General features: G+C 38.5%; 1 protein-coding gene across 1 annotated transcript; it reads left to right on the top strand.

Moving 5' to 3' along the window:
- Positions 1 to 8,865: 8,865 nt before the first annotated feature.
- On the top strand, positions 8,866 to 19,868 carry LOC118330620 (transcription factor 12-like). Its single transcript, XM_035665244.1, has 13 exons — positions 8,866 to 8,934; positions 11,494 to 11,593; positions 13,131 to 13,273; positions 13,361 to 13,484; positions 13,571 to 13,641; positions 14,014 to 14,110; positions 14,218 to 14,291; positions 14,928 to 15,104; positions 15,797 to 15,914; positions 16,057 to 16,210; positions 18,016 to 18,245; positions 19,078 to 19,255; positions 19,442 to 19,868. Exons 1-12 carry the CDS (start codon positions 8,866 to 8,868, stop codon positions 19,218 to 19,220), a joined length of 1,500 nt encoding a protein of 499 aa, XP_035521137.1. The 3' UTR covers positions 19,221 to 19,255; positions 19,442 to 19,868.
- Positions 19,869 to 20,494: the final 626 nt, after the last annotated feature.

The raw sequence follows: 20,494 nt of genomic DNA, 5'->3' as shown, positions 1-20,494 counted from the left end.
AAGTGTCCTTATATGTTGGTTCCAACATGTACAAAGTTTTTGGGGTTTTTTTAGCATTAAAGTTTTAGTATACATGAAAAAGTATCCTTATATGTTGGTTATAAGATGTACAAAGAGGATGTAGGTTCACATTTTATCAAGTCTGTGTTAAAACAAATGCTTTTTTTTTCTCGGCATTAAAGTTTTTGTTCATTTAAGTATACAGAAACAGACAGTATGCTTACATTCTGCTTACAAGATGTACAAATGTTTGTTTTTCTATGTTGGTTACAAGATGTTCAAAGTGGAGGTAGGTTCACATTTTATCAAGTCTTTAATAAAACACATTTTTTTGGCATTAAAGTTTTAGTATACACGAACAAGTATCCTTACGTTTTAGTTATAAGATGTACAAAGTTTTAGTTTTTAGTTTTTTTGGCATTAAAATTTTTATTCATTCAAGTATACATGAACAAGGTTGGTTGAGATGTACAAAGTGGATGTAGGTTCACATTTTATCAAGTCTGTCTTCAAACAATACTCACATGCCCAGATGTACATTGTACAAAAAAGTATTAATTTATTTTTTGGCATTAAAGTTTTTAGTCATATATTTTTCGTTAATATGAAGAGACCTTATGTTTTGGTTACAATATGTACAAAGGCCTGTCATAAATTAACATATATAGGAAAACCAAAATAGACATGTAGCTGTTATAAAAGTACAACCAAATCATTACAGTGTCCTAGAAGTGCTTTAAGCAAAGAAACCTGTTGAAGGCTGATCTGTGCAAAATTAATAAAACTCTTTGTGTTTCCACAAACAAAGAGGGAATTTTGTACTAAAAAGTCTTAGAACTGTGGAAGATATGTGCTTGATTTGTCTAAATCAGACTAAAAAAACTGCACTTTAGCTTAAAATAGGGAGACGCAAATATATTTTTGCACAACATTTTGTCCCCCATTGCAACTGTACATATGGGCACCTGATTATTGTTTTAAGACTAACCTAAAAAATATTTAACCTATCCTTCAAGAAATACTGTCAGTTTTTCTCCACAGTGTTTCTTATCACGTGTACACCTGGAAATGTATTTGAACGTCGACATCACAAGTGTCAAACTGTGTGCTGATGTGGCTCAAATACTCTCAAGAAATCTCAGTTTATACACTAAAATGTTTTGTTTGTTGCTTTGTTGCTTTGTTCATTCTGCCAATGAGTCGGATGTGACTGGAAGAAGAACAATATAATCTGATAATATAGTGTATGATACATGGGGCCATTAATAACCCTGTTGCCTAATGAGTACTTCTACTTTTAATACTTACGTAAGTTAAGTCATATTTTGAATGCAGGACTTTAACAATGTGATATGTCTATTTTTAATTTAGTAAAAGATCTAAATACTTATTCCACCTGTAATCACTCATAAGGATGATCATTAGTTACAGAACTATTTGAAAGTAAATGCTTGTGTTTGATTTTTACTGGTAGCGAGTTGCAAATTGTACAATTCTCCTCCAACAATACCCCACTTTATTACTTAATAGTACTCTAAACAGGCAAATAAATAAACAAATCCTGTTGTGCATTTCATTTTAGGATTTTAATTTAAATATCCGGACCGGTAGTTCAGTTTTTCACACTGTGTCTCCTGTAACTTGACGCTGGTCTGAAGCTGTAGTTCCGCTGTGAGCCTGCAGGAGCGCTCCTGCAGGAAGCTGGTTGATCAGATAGTGACAATGACGGGTAAACAGCCAGGATGATATCACTTCACCATGTAAACCGGTCATTTACCAGCGTGTATTGATCTCTACATCTACCAATATGTTTCTATCGAATGATTATCTGATCAGAAAGAGGCAATACTCAAACACCAGACTGTCTACACAGACAGATTTTTTCCCAAGATTTGTCTTTGCTCATCACACAGCTTACTATTTTTTCCTTCGACTGAAATCTGAGACACAGCTGGCGGGAAAAATAACCTGAGAGGATGAATTGGACCGAGACTGTCTGTACCAGATATATATATATACCGTTCACTTATGTCACATCAGTAAAACCTGCTGTAAATGATATATTACACACATACCCAATTACTTCCATTATAATGACAGTTTTAACCTACAAATAATCAATAATGGTCCATATATCTCCCTTCATGAGAATATAAATTCAGAGGAATGAAGCCACCAGGTCAAAAAAAAAAAACAAGACCTAAATAAATTCTTTCATCGACTTATTTTATGCTGCCATCTGTTGTTGGAAACAGGTAATGTTACTCCACTGCTCCACTGACTCCATGGTCATGAAACATAATGCAAGACAGCAATAGACTCAGACACACATGGGAAAGTATGTACGAGTATACAGTGTCTTGGATGACCTCTTCAGATAAGAATAACAGGAACAAGAGGGGAATAATAGAAATGTTTGTTTCTGTTTGTTTGCCTGCTTGAAGTTGCGCTGCTCCAGTTGTTGTTTGTACATGTTTATTTAATGTATCTTGACCTGCTTACACGCCAAAAAGAAGCCACATACGCACACACATTGTTGTGACATTATATTCCATCTTTTCTATATTTTGGATAGCTGTCTGAGATTTTGTGAGAGATTCTGTGGAAAATAGATATTGTGGCCAATATTAACACATCTGAATGGATGGATGTAAAGCCTTAGATTTAGTAAGTATTGTCAGTAATATAAACTTGCACAATGTAATGATATAAATACTATGAGAGGACACAATAAATAAAAATGCTTGTGATCAAACATGTTGAGAAACAGGAAGTAGTGAAAACAGTATTTGCAAATGAACACTGGGAGTTTTTAGTAATATGATTAATTTACCAATTAAGTTCAATCATTTTCTAACAAGGACACTGGATTTATACAATAATTAGGATATATATCTGTAATTAGTATTTAAATGGCAGTATTACATAAAGAAAGATGATGATTAAAAGACAAGCCTGACAAGTGAAGCTACTTACTGTATGTTACCATCTTTATTTCTTATCATATATAACTTGCATTATATTTGTAATGAGTATTTTGATTCCCTCTGTTTGGTGCAAGAGCCATTTAAAGTCTTTTAACTGGTGTTCATTAGAACAAACTGTACATTGCACAAATACACATGCAGTACAATACTAATAGTACTTCCTGGAACACAAGAGGGGGGATTTACTGTTCCAGATATACTGCTTTTCATGAATGATAACATTATTTCAGGATAAAAATACTTTACTGTTAAGTCTCTTTATCAAGAAAAGGTTGAACATGTGCAGATTAATGATCATAGACCAAGTTTGTTTCCCACACCCTTTAGAGTGATGCAGGTGTGTGTGTTTAATATGAATTATTATAGTATATATAGTAGTATAGTATAGTATTAAAGCATAAATAAGATGGTTGCTAATGGAAGTTGAGCCCATAATCTCACCGTTGGTGTTTATTCCTCACTACGCTGATGATATTTTTCTTTTAGCTGAGGCATAGAAAGTGTGTCAAATATCATTTATTGATAAACATTCATACATTTTCTTTTACATATTTGATTTAATACATTTACCTTTAACAACCATGAATTCTTTGAATATTTTAACCTACTAGCAATGTTTTGCTGTTTGGCAAAAGGTTAATTATGTCAATTATTAAGCTATAATACCTTCATGCAATTGTATAAATTGTGTGTTTTATCATAGACTAATCTGTAGTGATTTGGGGAGAGATTGTTAACACATAAGGAGAGAGGGTGTGCAGAAGTGAACTATTAGTTGTATCCTATAGTGCACAAAATAGCCACAAATCTCGTATGAGGAAGGGGGGCATGTGAGGTGAGGTATAAGGTTATGGAGCAGGTCATAAATATTACATATCTTATGTATGATATAACTGATATTCTACTTGCTTCTATGCAGAATATAGGCATATATATCGTATAAATGTGGGTGAGCTGTGTACCCTCTATGATATTCAAATAAAACATTAATTTATCATAAAAATTTATAAATATTGTAGAACATATATACTGTATATATATGTATATAAATATTTACTTATAGGTTTGTTTAGCCTTGTTTTGTTAAAACATGGAAACTGTAAATTGGAGTAAAACTGAAGAGCACTTACGTAAAGTTGAGGATTATGTGGTTAATTAAGCTGTGGTGTGTGTGTGTGTGACTAAGACGTCATTGGATGTTTTGAGAACAGTCTCTGAAACTGTAAAACATTTTCTCATTCACTTAACAGGGAAATGTTTTAATTATGACCGGATGGTCAACATGTCAGATTGTTATTGCTGGTGTAATTTGGTGAAGTAGATCTTTGCCGCAACATTTAGATATTCTTGACAATTTCTCCATCTCTCCATAGCATATCACACACATCCATCAAACCATGTCATTTGCTGGCTTGTTAACAACACCGGAGGTGAGGAGCAGTGACACTTCATCTAAATCTCAAGAAAATGTTGTTTCCTTGTTAGTCATTGTTTTCTCACTCTATTTTTGACCTTCGGTTGCTGGCTATTCTGGACTGATTTATTTTACTGTCAATCTCCTGTCACTTCTGATTTGGACTGGAAGGTCTCATCTCAGCAGTCTTTGCCCTTGCTCATTCCTCCGAATGTTAAGATTTACACTCTCAAAGTTGCTGCCATTTTTGTGGCCGTGTCATGCCACGGTAACAATTTACAATATTACCTCAATGTAGCCTACTTAGTTGTGAGTCACATGTAGGCTTACACTGCTATATTATTCAAGTTTTACACTGAATATAGCTTTTAGAGGAATAGGTCACATTATTATGTGCAAATTATACCAAACCCAAGTTGTTTTGCAGGTTATTTTGAAGGAAAATTCTTCCTAATACTTACATATACTTAAAATATAAAGGCACATATTAAAACAAAAAGAAATATATTAAGTAAAGCTGACAAGGACAATCCAGCCTGAAGGAGCACAACAATGTTTCATATTTTCTGATAATTTTATTTTAAGTAAAATACCACCTATTCTGTTTGTTGTATTGATTTCATGACATGTTCCTTGGAAGCAGGTCACACAGTAGACTGACACTGACCTAAAGTCACCTTCCTTCACATCATGCATTATGGTGAATGTGGGACAGAGAGGTCACCGTGGTACCGAGGTCGGTGAGTCTGGCTCTCACGTGCACCGTGCAGCCATGGCTTCCCCAATCCTCTTACAACCCCCCACTTCTTACAGCACTCAGGCCAGACTATAAGATCAGCTTGCTGTGGTCAGGTCTTATCCCGAAGATACAGTAGATCCTCAGCACAGAGTCACGCCAGCAGGTATCAAACACCACAGCTAATACGCTCACCTCTGTGTGTGCCCATTAGGTCTGTTTGCTTTAAGATGCATTCACTGGCATGTCCTCTAAAGGGAATTATTTACATATAGTTCCTATAGTTGGTTTTAAAATTTTATAAACTTAAAGCCAAATATCAGTAAGCCAGGATTTGTTTCAAGGTCAGATGTAATCTCACCTCTGTGACATCACATAGATAATGCAGAGTGTGAGCCAAACTATTATTATAGTCAACACTACTTCTAAAGCACTCAAGTGCTCACCCAGAAATGTTTTGTTTAAACAAATAGAAGAGTATTTAAAGCTAAAAGTATCAGTCAATAAATGGATCAGTAACTGTTTTGATGCAAAATTAATTGTTAAACTCGTGTTTTAAGAAGAAATGCAAAACATCTGATGATTCCAGATGTTAAATTGCGAGGATTTCACTATATGACCTTGGGTTATGGTAAATGCTAATACACATTAGACCAAACAATTAATTAATTTAGTGAAACAAAATCTATAGATGTATAAATAATATAAATTTACAGCTCTAAAAGTAACCAAAGGTATTTTTATGTTTCTGTAAACCTTAATACTTGGATGGGGCCCTGTAACACTGTGAAAGGCAGAAGCATCCATGGCGTGCGAGCAGTCAGGAAGACATTTTAGTCATTTTACTCCCGTTATAGATCCAAAAAATAACACTGTTTTGGATAATACGCGTTGGTACTTTTGTCCATGTTTTCTTTTGCTTTATCAGTTCAGTACCAGGGTGAAATGTGGGAGTCCCTGTCTTTGACGTCACTAACACAACCTATCCCAGGCAGATTTTATACAGTGTGTTTTTTTTTCCTCCTTTTTCTTGGCGTCCTGTGGAAGAGCGGATGGGAAATTCTGATGTCATCAACCTTGGCACAGCGGGACAGAGGAGCATGCAGACCCTCAGGGTGCCACGATTGGTGCCCATGTGTTTGTGCCCCGTAGATGGTGAAATAGATGGTGTGGTGCTGCCCGCCTGTGCTGCACCTGCGTCCCAGCATGCTGATTGATCAGTTTGGTCATGTGGAATGTCACCATCTGCTCCCCAGTCCCACTCACCCCTTCTTGTGTGAATGCCAATCACTGGCAGGAAGATAGTTATTTAAGCCATGTCAAATCAGGCGCATGACGATGAGCAATATGCCAACAACACTTGAAATGTGTGTTGCAGGCGTAGTATGCACAACAGCATATCTTACAGTAAAAGGACAACCATGACTTCAGACTGCAAAGGGGTATATACTTGGCCGTATCAATATGGGTTTTTTTCCCCTTACAGAATATAATCAGATTTTCTGCCCCTCACTAATATATTCTGCAAAAATTGAATGTGACAACTGACGGCTGCAATGGTGGCGTGAGTTTGTTTTTATTTGTTTGCATAAAAAGTCTGCATTTCCTTTCTTTTATTTTGAGTACAGCTCCATTTATTTCTTCTCCTTCCCCTTCAGTTGCTCTTTTTTGGCCTCTTAATGGCCAACAACCTATCAGGGGGCCATCAGGAGTGACATTCTTCATTGTAGAGCGTCATAACCAATGACATTTCAACCATGGGAAAATAAAGATATGCAAATTTGAACTCATTAACATTTGCATTACCTGTTTGAATAATCGCACTCCTGACAAGACTGCAATTAACTAAGATTGATGCAAAGTTCAGGGTTAGGGGACTGTATATATTTGCTCTTGGATCATTTACCAAAGATGTGTATGTGTGTGTTTGTGTGTATATGTGTGTGTTATGCATACTTAGTGTGTCAGATAAAAGAACTGATCTCTGTCAGAGGAAAAGGTCATTCAGTAGCCACTGATCTTGAATCTTTAATTTTGTTATTCATTTTTGGCTTAAGACACTGAGAACATTTCTTTATAACCTGAATTTTAACTTAATGAAAAATCATCTTATTCCTATTAAAAAAGAAGGAAAGGTCAACAAATGATTGTTCCAAAAAGACTGACCTCCTAACCCAGTTAACACTAGCGTGGCTAGTTGGGATTAGACATTGACTTTAAGGAAGCTGAGCAGACTCAGCTCACCTTTAGACAGATTGAAACAAGCTGACAGTAGTGTGCTTTCTGCTCTCAGATCAGTTTGTCACATGTCTCCTTATTATGCCCCTGTTGCTTAAATGACAGCTCTCACTTTCAGTTATGTACAAAAACATTTTTTTACTTTCCACATTTTTTTTTTACTTCAATAGATGTTTTGGAAAGATTTCAAATTGTTGTTAGTTTAGCCACATTCCTCATAGACACCATCCCCTCTGGCTTCGGGGTAAACTCTTGAAGGTTAGTAAGACAATGTGTTTAAGATAAAGACTGTGGTGCTGTCCAAGTGGGAACTATTTGATTGGATTCTTGTGAGGTCTCTTTAGGACAAAATGCTTTGCCAGGACAGTGTGGCACACTGCAGGTCGCAGCATCCTGCCAACTGCAGTGTTTTTCTCCTCACTGGTGAATTGTATTTATGTAACATACAGAGAATACTGCACCAAATACAGCAGGTCAGCTCCTTTTACTGTTTTCTCTCTCTATTCTAGCTGTTGAAGTATTTTAATATGTAATTTAAACATATCTAATATGAGCAGTTCAGGTGGTTGACTCTCTGATGGAAGTTTATGAAGAAATGATTCAGAAATCATAAATCTGAGTGGTTTGTTTACACATGCAGGAGGTCACTCTCAATGTCAGCACCGGGGCAGCAGACAGTGGATTTTACCTCACACAGGAAGTCTGACTGTTTAGGTGTTTTGCTTTATCAGTTCACCCAGACAGACTACTGTATAAATAAACTTTAACCCAGCCACTGGAGGAGCTTGCCACGCCGCACGTGCCTACAAACTAAGACTTTGTTCTATTTGTAAATGTAGGGCAGACAGGGGTGTGGTATCCTCTGTTTACTGGAACCCTCTACCTGTCTAACAGGAGATAATCTTCATGGCGTCATCACTGCTCGCTGGTCTTGAGGAGGGATTTCTGAGTTTGCTTGCATATGATTTTACACTAACATAGGATGTCACAGGAAAAGGATGACAGCTGAACAACAAAATGTATAACCCACACTGGTGATGCATTTTTCCCTCTCTTTGCTTTGGTGTGGTCAAGGTGTTTGGTCATGCATGGGTGGGGAATTCCCTGATTATTACAAGTTTCAGTTATTTTTATGATGCCATTTTGCACAAACTGGCTTTTTAACAGTCAACACACACTAATTACACTAATTACTTCAGCTATACTATGTTTATTAAATAACTGAATTGTTTCTAATACAATACAATAATAGTCTGGACCAGGCTTGTAGTACAGTAATAGCATCAACCATTGGCCACCCCCTCTCTGCTGCCTGGAATGGTCCAGCCCTTATTTGCATAAGTTGTCTGCGGGTAGCTGCATGACCAGCAGGGGTAGGTTAGGGGAAGGAGTGCATGTGGACTACATACACATGAGTATAGACACAGAGAGACGAGCTGTGTGTGGACTGTATCGTGAGCCTGGAGTCTTGCACTGAACTAAACAGAGTTATGTATTGTGCTCATCCTGTCTCCGGCACAGGCAACAACTCATTGATGTATTGCTACAACATGAAACCAGTGAGTATATATATATACATATATATATATATATTTCTGTTTGATTTCCCAGAGCATTCATGGCACTGTCAGTGTGTTTGGTGATGATGCTGTTGCACTCTTTACTTGTCTTCTCAGATGTTCTGTTTGTTTGTTGACTTGCACTAGTTTCCAGCTTTATCTGTTTGCAGTGGATGAACAGTGTGATCCCTAACTGACATTATCCTAAAGTTGCACCAGTAAGAAATGGGTTCACACGTGCAACCTGTATAAAAGTCAAGAGTATTATAATTCAAGATGTTCTAATTTGGATTTAACTTTTGAGTGAGGCATTTTAGAGCGGATGGTTCCCTCTCTGAACACATTTGTTGGGATGTAAGGTTGTTTTCATGTGGCTGCTTTGCATGCGTGTGCTTTACTGTGTGAGTGAGAGACAGAGGGAGAGAGAGGGTTTTGTGTTTCGGAGAGATCATGTCTGTAGTTTGGGCTGAATGTGTCACTTCCTTGAAGAGTTGTGTACATGATATGAAGCATATTCTTGTTTGAACTTCAGTGGTTGCAACCTACAACTTGAGTTAATGCAAGAACAAAGAGTTTTCTTTGAGTTAATGTGTCACTTGGTTGTTTGTTTAGTTCCCCATTAACAGCATTTAGTTCACATAATTGATCTGACAATAAAAATCACAATTACGCACAAATCACACAACTTATAACAACTCACCATGCATGGCACCTAAAATAATGTTCAGTTAGTATAACACCTCACTCACTTTTGGTTTCATGTTGACAAACTCTGTTAAAATGCACCGGTGAGACTCATGCTTCCTGTTAAGCTAAGCACCATGTAGTCAAGCCTAGCAGCAGAAAACATCTTGACATGAAGCAGATTGCTGTTATTTCTATTTGATTTAACTCTGCTATGTTGGAGCAGTCCCTCCACCGCTGCAGCCATTATCAAAGGCAGCTTTGATCTTTGTGAGACTAACCATATCCAGACATCGTGGATCACAGAGGCAGAAAATTGGTTGCATGTGGCTGGAGCTGGCCATGGTGGAGCACAGCATAGGCCCTGAATAGCAAGTTGATATTTCACTCATCTAGCATGATAATGCTGTGTGCATTTACAATGGGAAAAGCTTGTATCTCTTTCTCTTTTTTTGTATAATTTTGTGTCCCGTGTATGTATATGATGATTATGACTATATTTCTATACACTTTCTTTATAGCCTACTTGTCTACACATGCAGCTAAGTGGAGTGGATTGCTGACAATTTCACATTTCATTGTATTTAATATGCAATGACAATAAAGCCTCTAATCTAATCATAATGTATTTTTAGATTAAAATAACTTTGGAAATGCAAATTACACATTGACAAAAATGACACAGGTTCAAAATGATTATTTCAGGCACATATGCAGGTTTCATAGTATTTAAATTCTCTCTTAGTTACGGTCTTTATTTGCCCTTATCATTTGTGATGCCATGATTGATGGTTCCTAAATCAATGCTATGCTAAAGGAGGATTCCATGGTGACGGCCCCTCTCCAGCGGGGGCCAGAGAGGGCGTGCTGGGGCGGGGGTGTGACCATTATTAACGGGTCGCCTGCTATGCTGATGGTAAGGAGGACAATTGGCTTTATCCTCCGCCATATGCTGCCCATGGCGGCTCAGACGGGCCCAGTGTCGGCAGGGGCTCCTCTGTTTGGCCTAGCCCACAATCACCATGGGACTCATGCCAGCCAGGGTCACGGCTGCGTGTGTGTGTGTGCTTAAGTGCGTGAGTCTTTGTGTGTGTGTGTGTGTGTGTGTGTGAGCCTGCGAGTGTGCTTGCACGAGCATACTCAAGAGAGTCTTTAATAGCCTGCTTTACAGAACTTGTCGTCCGGGTAACTGACACCCCATTGATGCTGCGCAGGGAGGTTTATTTTCATTTCCTGGGGCACATCAAAGCAATCGAGGGAGGTGCAGGTGCAGCCCAGACCTCTTGGTGTGTTTGAGTGAGTGAGCATGTGTTGGTGTGTTTTGTGTGCATATGTGCATTTTCTAGCCTTGTGCTTTACAATTAAAAGGAAGGAAAAAAAATGAACCAAAGGTGCCTTTAGATGAATGTGAGCTCTGTTTTCTATTTACAATATTTTATTTCCTACAGAAGGGGCTCATTAGGGTAAGACTCTATGTTTGGTTTGGAGGACAAGTATGAGTAGGCCTGTAATTTAATTTTATTTGGATGGTGAATCGTATCCCAGTCTTCTGAAGCCAGCCGAACCTGATCATGATTAGGGCAGGGATTTCTCATGGTGAATGGTTCCTAAATCCGGATGAGGAGGTGCATGGATCTGCAGCTTATGGATTATCGCAATAGCTCTAAGTGTGCATCAGCTCTCTGCTTTGTTTTCGTAATACTGTTGCTTCAGCTCGCACTCACAGTATTCATGCATTTGTGGCAGTAAGATTGGTTTGAGTGATACAGTCTCTCTTCTGATACAGAAAATAATTTATGTTTTGTGTTTGTGTGCATTATGTTATGATTCAAGGTTGTTTTCCCAACAATTCCTTAAACAAGCTCTTTCCTTTAGGTTTATGGGCAGTCTCCCACTAATGACGACATCAACCAGAACTCATCTTCACATCCGTCCATCAAGGCCCCCAGCAATGTGTTCGCAAGCACCTTCTTTGGTGAGCTCAAACAATCCAAAATGAACATGATTATCCATTGCCATTCTAGTAGTATAACCAAAACAGCCATCTAGTTCAAGTTTAATTAACCTTATGAACACACCAACCGACTGCTTTGTCTGCTTAGATTTCTAAATGGGGAAATGTTAAAATATAATATAAAAATGTTCAGAACTCAGGTCAGCTGTGTTGGCCTTCTTTTAGTGTATACTCCATGTTCAAGGTTGAATTGATTCATCCATAAAATCATAGAAACTGCAGTGCCCCTATCCTAATCAAACAATGCTGATTGCAGAGCATAAGAAATAAATACACATAAAATAAAGCATTAGATAACAAGAACCACAAGGTTTATTCCACAATAAAAACTATTCAATAAGAGTGTCTACAGCCAGTATAGCAGTTAAGTCTGAATATTATCAGTTTTGTAAGTGATTTTGACCTGATGATGCCACTAGATAAAAAGCCAGAGGTTATTCAATTCATTTCAAAATTCTGTGCCAAATTTAATTGGAATCCATCCAATAGTTACATTTCAGACATTTCACTTAAAACCACAAATGTAAACCCAATGATCACCATACTCAGTCAGATTCATCCTCTGGGAACTGTGAATGTCTGTAAAGCAAAGTTTCATGGAAGTCCATCCAATAGTTTTTGAGACATTTAAGTGTTGGGTTTAAAACCATTCCAACAATGGCATAAATTATATGTCGTTTTTCCACAGTTATTTTTTCATTTTCTAAGTGAAATGCAGCGCACATAATCAGTGGTGGATTTGATGTTGAGCCTAGTATAAACAAAACTGAGCTATTTATGACAATAGTTTGACATAAATCTAACAAATGTTAGCTAATGCTTGCAAGTGGCATCACCAAAAAGAAGCCAAACATTCATACAGTCCGAAGAACCCCAAAACATGCACTAGAACTTCTCCTGACCCAGTGACTCTGAGCACGTATTAACTTTCAAATATTGGTAATTTGTAAATACTAAGAAATTATATTGCAAAAGAAACAACATTATCACTGATAGTTATAATATGTGTTAAAAATAAAATTCAATCTTCCTCTGGCCTTGACAACAGCCTTACCTTAGAATGAGTCATTATTATCTACAGTGAGTGGGTGGGTCCTCTTCTATGGAGTCATGTTGAACCACTGGCTCTAGATGGGGCTTTTTCCTACACTCTTGTAAGGCAAGCGGTTTTCATTTGGTTGCAATCTGCAACTTCACCGCTAGGTGTCACTAAATCCTACACACTGGTCCTTTAAGACTGCATTACAATTTCACTTAACTTATCATATTTAATATTAAATAATGATTTAATAAGCCTTTAAAAACTGTGCATTCCCTGTGATTCTCAGATCTCAGCTCAATATTGTCACATGACTTCTATAAATGAACATTGTCCAGACATTGATTGAGTGATAGGGCTTCATTGTTTCAAAAGAGGCTGCTGTACAGCTTCATGACTTGACTGGCTGCTTGAGATGCTGTTCCAGTACAGGCTATAACATATCGTTATCCATTTCAGAGGGGACAAGCAATTCGCCCGACATCTGGAATGCTGTAAATGGACTGAACCAGCAGGGCTATGAAGGTGCACTGGGAGCAGCCACAACCCACCAAACACAGCCGGGGAATTACAGCAACCTGCAACCGCCACACAATCACCTGGTGAGATTTACCTCCAGGACCTTGGATGTTGACAGCACAGCACTTTTTAACCCCTGTGGATTAAATGCGTGTTTGTTTACTGTTCAGGACTACTCCCCGCATTCTGTGATGGCTGCTGATATGAACAGGGGCCTCCCACCAATGTCCACATTTCACCGCAACAATACAGCACCACGCACTCCATCAATCAACACCTCAGAGAATTCAACAGGTGAGGAAAATGGAGAAAATGTTTTTTCAGATGAGGTTTGTCTGCTCTTTATTGTAATATTTTACAATGGGTGTTCTTTTTTTCAGTCTCAGGGAGCCAGAGAAATGTGTCAGGAGGGTCACAAACAGGCGATACCTTGGGCAAAGCTCTGGCCTCTGTAAGTATGCACCACCTTAATCCCATTAGACCGGCTCATCTATGCCGTGTTATGTTCAAACGGTCAGACTAGAGCATAAAAACCAAGCCCTGAAAGCCCCATCGGTATAATGCAGAAGGAAAATAGTTGTTTGTCGATGCCAGTCACAGACTAGTGCATATTAATGAAAGGCTACTCTCATGCTGCTAGACTTTTTATTGGCTACTGACTAGTAAAATGACCAGAATTGATGAGTTTAGTTCAGGTTACGAGCCTGCTCCAAAGGCTGTGGCAGCAGCTATAAAACCTTACGCAGAAATGACAAGTTGTGCTTTTAAAATGATCCATGTCCTACTCACACTCCTGCCCCTCCTTCTCTCTGTCTGTTACCAGATTTATTCCCCCGATCACACCAGCAGCAGCTTCCCCTCCAGTTCATCCACACCAGTGAGGTCTCCGTCCCCGATGCCGAACGCAGCTGAACCTGCAGGTAAACTGGACACATGCTGCTATAGCGGCTGCCCAGAGTGAAATATTATTTATTCTGTATATCTCAACCCCTTCCTGGTCTAAATTGGTTGTGTTTCTTCCTCTCAGGTACCAACATGTGGCCCCGGAGTTCAGTTCAGGCACCAGTCTCACCACACTATGAGTCTTCACTTATATCACTGGTAAAGACCTGATGTTATATGTATGTTTTTATTGTGTCATATAAGAGATAAATAAATGAAAAAAATCAACACTGATGAGCAAATACCAAAAAGAATATTAAAGAGCAAAAATAACCAAACAAATATGTGCCTTCAAAGTATATTTAAACAACGATAAATAGTAAAATACTGTATATATAAGCATTAGTATGCATACATACCTGGAAATAATTAGACCATTAATATTAAATGGCTTTGCTTAATATACCAGTTCAGTGTTCGCAGTAGAAGAGAGTAGCTCAACAACAGACATCCAGTAGAGACTGTAAACGGCTACAAATGAGGGAAAACCGGAAAAAAGCACACCACACACTTATGGTTTGCACTGTGCATAAAGCGTGTGGCCTAAATTTTGCCTGAAATTACAGAGACCTCAAAGGTTATTTGCTTTCTTGCAGAGAGTTAGCTGACAGCTATTTCCCAAAATATTAAACTATTCCTTTAAGGTTTAAAGGGAAAATGTTGACCTTTTCTTGACTGTTTTTGTCAAAACTTTGTGCAGAAAACTGCAGTTTTTTGTTGTCTCCTGACTGACGAATGCCAGAAAAAAAAATGTAAAAACTAACAATTTTAACTTTTGTCTCTTGGTGTTTGCAGTCTCAGGTGGAGGACCGACTGGACAGACTGGATGATGTGATCCACGTCCTGAGGAACCACGCTGTGGGCCCCACGTCTGGTCTGCCTTCTGACATCCACGGCCTGCTGAACCAGACCCACCAGGGCCACCCGGGATCTGCCAGCACTCTACCGCTCACCTGTCACACTCCAGCCATGGTTAACAACCATTTCTTTGAAGTATTTAGAGAAGAACAGGGCAGTGTGTATGGAAATGTGTGTACAGTATGTGTGTGTGCTGGTACTCAGTTTCAGGAATTTTCCACCCACTATGTCTGCATGTTTTCCTCATGTAAAGGTTGTTGTCCTTGAAATAGGAAACTGAGCACAATGGGGAAAGCGCGTCGCCCTTGTATGGAGAGCGTACAGTATGTGCAGACTCTAATTCCACTCTGGGGTGATGGGGGACGCCTGCATCGCGCACTCCCATTCCAGCATGTTTCGCTTTCAGCAGACCAGGGGATTTTGGCCCAGCTGGAGTGGAAGTATATGCAGGGGAAAGGGGTTTTTAGTCTAATCCTTTGGGGGAGGGGGGTATTAAATTCTCTCACTTTTATTTTTCAAAATGATGTGTCCGTTAGACATGAATCATTCCTGAAGAGAATTAGTGGTATGTTTAGGGAGTATATGGTAGTTTTAAGGGAAGGATTAAGATTGTCTGAGATTAAATTAATTCTGTAGAGGGAGAGATCTACCCAGTGTTACGTCGGAAATGAGGGGGCAGATGTTGTGTTTGTGACTTAATTGTCAGTGGTTGGATCCAAGAGTTGTATGGGACTGATCTAGGCTTGTTGTCTTGTGAGCGCATGAATATTGCCCGAGTCTCATCCCATTCTTTTTGTGTCGTAAAGGTTGAAGCTGTCAGTATGAACAACAACCACTCAGCCTTCCAGAGCCGCACACAAAATGGCCACCCTTACCCAGCCAGGCAGAGGACCACGCTTCAGTCCATGCAAAGTGGAGGCAGAGGCGAGTCATTACTCTCATCTATCTGCGGCTACATTCATATATTTCACCTCCTTTATTTACACTTTTGAATCTTGGAACTATTAGGACTCAAGAGAAGTCACAGTTTTAATGTTTTTTAATTATTTTCTGTGCTCTCCCACAGGAGGTCCAGGAGTTCAGGGTAATCTGGAGCTGAAGATGGAGAGCGCGGAAAGGGAAGAGATGATGCACACCAATCACAGTCACAGCTCTGACAGCCAGAGATCAGATGAGGAGAGTGAGCACAAAACACAAGGAGAAATCAGTGGAGGGAACAGGTAAACAGTCCCACTTTCCTGTGTCCCTCTAAACAGAACAAACCTGGTGTTTAAAACCAGCTGCTGAATGTGACTGTCAAAGAAAAACTGCCTCATTGTGCTGAAAGGTTTGCAGTGTGCATGATTAATAATCTGCAATGAAAAAACTGAATGCACGGTAGCACAGCAGATTTCTAAACAATAGTCCCTCACTCAAAGGCAAGTGTTAGAGGCTTCTTGCTATTCAGTTTCACTAATTTAAAATACTGTCAGCCCCCCTGCAGTGAAGGACAGCTGTGTCCAGGCAAGTCTATTCAGCGCTGCCTCATATTTCTTCTTCATGTTGCATTAAGTTACAGTAAATTAAATGAGGAAAAAAGAGGATCTGCCAGGACATACAGTAAATGGTTAAGACATCAGTGATAGAAAGGTGTGTTTTCTAGTGGGGTTATCAAAAAATCCCTAAAACATAAGGCGGCACAAATGAGTGAGTATTTTTTTTTTTTTACAGTATTCTGTACTCGGTAGCTAAAAAATACAGAGTAAGATACAGAATAGCCTGAGATTTGAATGCACTTATAATATAATATATTATATTATATTATATATATATAATATAATTTATAACTATCTGCAACTAATATATTACAACTTATTTTCATTATAACATCAACAACATCTTTATTAATTAATACGTTTTTCTCAATTAATTTTTTAATCCTTAAAATCGAAAAAAAAAATAATTAAAACGAAAACATTATTAATCATTAATTATTAATCATTTATAAAAATAGTTGCTGATTAATTTTCTGTTAATCAACAATCAGTTAATCAACAGATTGATTCAGCTCTATTTGTGACAATGGACTTAATCATTTATGAGGACGGCAAATAAAAATGTGGATCTATAAAGTCAGTGTTAGTGATTTAAAACCATCCTGTACATCTCGAAAACCTCACAGATGAATTAGATGTCGTTTGTCTCATAGGTCACTTCAGGACAGACCTCTTCATGACATCAGCTCTGATGCCCGAGTGCATGTTTTCTTTTTTATGTAGATCTATAATCTAGTTGAGGGATATCGATGTTGACATATGTGGATGACCCTCCAGCAACAATTTTACCACCGGACATATTTGTTAGTTTTTAGTTTCTTATTCAAACTGAGTGACACAATGACTGAAAACAATTGTTCAAATGTGATCCTCTCTTGATTGTCAGTGGTTATTGACTGAGTAGGGATTTTCTAAAAAAAAAAATAATAAAATGCTCTCATGGATTAATTATTCATAAACATGGGCCTGATCACATGATCGTGTTGTCAGTGTACTATGTAAGCCCTTTTCACAGAACAAATGAGTGTATATCAGATGACATCAGGAGAGCTCAGTGACCAGCAGAGGGCAGAGAAATCCACAGTATAACTCAACACAGCCTGTCTGTGACCCACTGAAGCTTTCATTTAGATCCACTTCAGATTTCTGTCCACATAAGTACCGCCACTTCTGGTGAGCATGGCTGTACCCACCATTGAGATCACAGAGGTCATGACCATGGTATTTTTTCCAATAAAAGTCGTTGACGTATCCCCCCAATAGACAAGAAAACAGCACTGAAAATGTCTTTGTTAAAATGGATTAAAAACAGCCAAAGAATTAGGGTTAGGGTTTTGTTGTATTCAGGGTTAGGGTTGTGCTGAATTAGGGTATTGGCACCTGTTTTTTGGAGGGGGGGGGTTTTAATAATATAAATCTGTAATTTTAAAAGATTCACACAATAAATTATATCCTTACCAGCGTGTTCTTATACCTTGTTGATGTTGTAGTATCCATGAGGATGAGGACCTGAGCCCGGAACAGAAGGCCGAACGTGAGCGCGAGAGGAGGATGGCCAACAACGCCCGTGAACGTCTGCGTGTGCGGGACATCAACGAGGCTTTCAAGGAGCTGGGTCACATGTGTCAGCTGCACCTGAAGAGTGAGAAGCCACAGACCAAACTGCTGGTGCTGCACCAGGCCGTAGCAGTGATCCTCAGCCTGGAACAACAAGTCAGAGGTCAGTGCCTCGCTGCTGCAGGCTGTATGTCCTCTCTGATGATCCCACCTCTGAGGGGGGTGAAATAAATATCTCTCTGTCAAGTCAAATAAGTAAAAGAGAGAGTGGAAATATGATAGAGACCTATAACTAGGGGTTGGCAGTTAGAGTTCATACAGACTCTAAACAGGATTTTTATCTACTTACCCACATTTTAATTTGTTTGCTTTGCTTCTCTTTTTTATGAAGTTAAATGCATTCATTGATTGAGTCCAATACTCGCTCTCTTTTAGTTTCAGTGTCTACTGAGCAGCTAAATGCTCCACTATGTTCTTCTGCTACTTTATTTGTCTGCTGTTTGGTGGGCAGGTAGTAGTGTTGCCAGAGCATTTTCACTAAAAAAAGCTGCCTGCTGCGGCCGTAAACTACTGTACACTGGTGAGAGAAAACATGAAAGTTGCAAAGGCTAAAATGAAAAATATGAGCTAAAGGTTGCTAAAAAGCTCCACAGAGCTGAGAGGAGGTAAAAATGTAGTGTAGTGATTTGATCCATTATTAACTTATTGAAGCAGCTTTAAAGCCTCTATGAGCAGACTTAAAAAATACACCTTTGCTAACAGCAGGGCACTTTATTTGCCACAACAATAATTAGTAATACACTAAGATTAATAATGGCAGAAAAATCAGCAGTCAAGGCAGAATTCATGAGGTATTTTCCATCGGTTTCCTCAGAACTGAAATACCTGGATTTGCATTACACAGGGAATAGAAACAAATAACATCCCAGTACTACCACATATCTTCAGTTTCTTTGTTTAGTCAACATTAACCCACTGTTTGTCGAATCCCGCAGAGAGGAACCTGAATCCGAAGGCAGCGTGTCTGCGGAGGAGAGAGGAAGAGAAGGCGTCTGCAGTCATGACGGATCCACAGTCCATGCATCTGGCTTTCCATCCCAGTCTGACGGACCCAGCCAACCCCATGGGCCACCTCTGAGCATCTGATAATGACTACATCAAATCCAACATCAAGTATGTAATATCAACTTATGCATATGTGTTCATATGTGACAAATATGTTAAAGATATGGTTGGAAAGCTTTTATGAGATATAAATGTAGATATTTAAAACAAATTTCTCAACATTAATTAGTCATATTTATATTTAGTCTCTCATTTTGTCGTTATATCTGACGTCACTTTGTCTTTTATGTCCAGATATTGAGTGAAGAGCATCTCAGCAGCATCCAGCTGTTTTTGGAGGTCCAGCGTTTCGTCTGAATTCGAAACCAAACCAGCGAAGAGGTCGACCTCTCTGTTTGTAAAGTGTGATGCAGTCGAACAATCATCTCCTCACTCCCTGAACGGACTTTCTAACTTTGTGCCTAAACTTTACTTGTAACAGACAAATGCATTGTAAGCTGCAGATGTTTTGTACATATTTTGTATATTTATTGATTATCTGTCTGTTTGAATATATCTGAGAGGATGAAACCCGGTAGTGACAAGGTGTCATCTGCAAAGCTAGATATGTTTCTGACTGACTTTTACAGTGTATCACTATTTACCACGTACACTCGTGATTTCCACCGAGCTCAGAGGACTGACATTCCCACATTTGTGTGTTCAGACAGCGGATTTCATTTGTCCTGTGTGTGTGTGTTGCAGGAGTTTGACCATTCTGTGAATGAACAGATCTCCGAGAATGTTCTTTAACATGTGGGCATCATCTGTTATTTGTACAGTATATTTGTGTTATAGCACCATTAACAAGATTACACTTAATGATACACTGATGGACAGGATCCCTCTTCTTCTCAGTGTGATTATTGCTCTTCAGATGTAGTCGAAAGCTCTTTGCATGTTTGAGTTTTTAATAGAAGATTTCAGCTTTTCTAAGTTATGTAACTTATCTTTTATACAAATATTGTGAATTTCATAATGTCTCTATTTACTTTTGTCACTCTGATTTTACACGAGAAAACCCTTTTTGTGCAGTTTTACTAGGCGTAGTCAACATTTCATGCTCTGAGCAATACAGTATTACAGAATAATTGATGTCTTGTTTGCTTATCACACTGCTGAACAAATAATAAATAATAATCAAAAATAATCTGAAATACTCCTATCATAACATGTACAGTATGTGTACAGTTTGAAGTAGCCTACAGACATGTGTCAAAATGATAATGTAGCAATAAATGTCTTTTTTTTCAAATAGTTTGAGTCTGTGTGTTATGTAATATATTTTAGAAAATGTAAAGCACACAC

This window comes from Morone saxatilis, unplaced genomic scaffold (genome assembly GCF_004916995.1).
Source record: "Morone saxatilis isolate NCDOM2014 unplaced genomic scaffold, NCSU_SB_2.0 Contig2, whole genome shotgun sequence".
NCBI classification, from domain to species: domain Eukaryota; kingdom Metazoa; phylum Chordata; class Actinopteri; family Moronidae; genus Morone; species Morone saxatilis.
Note: the sequence above shows the minus strand (reverse complement) of the source record. Positions and strands in the feature narration are given on the sequence as shown.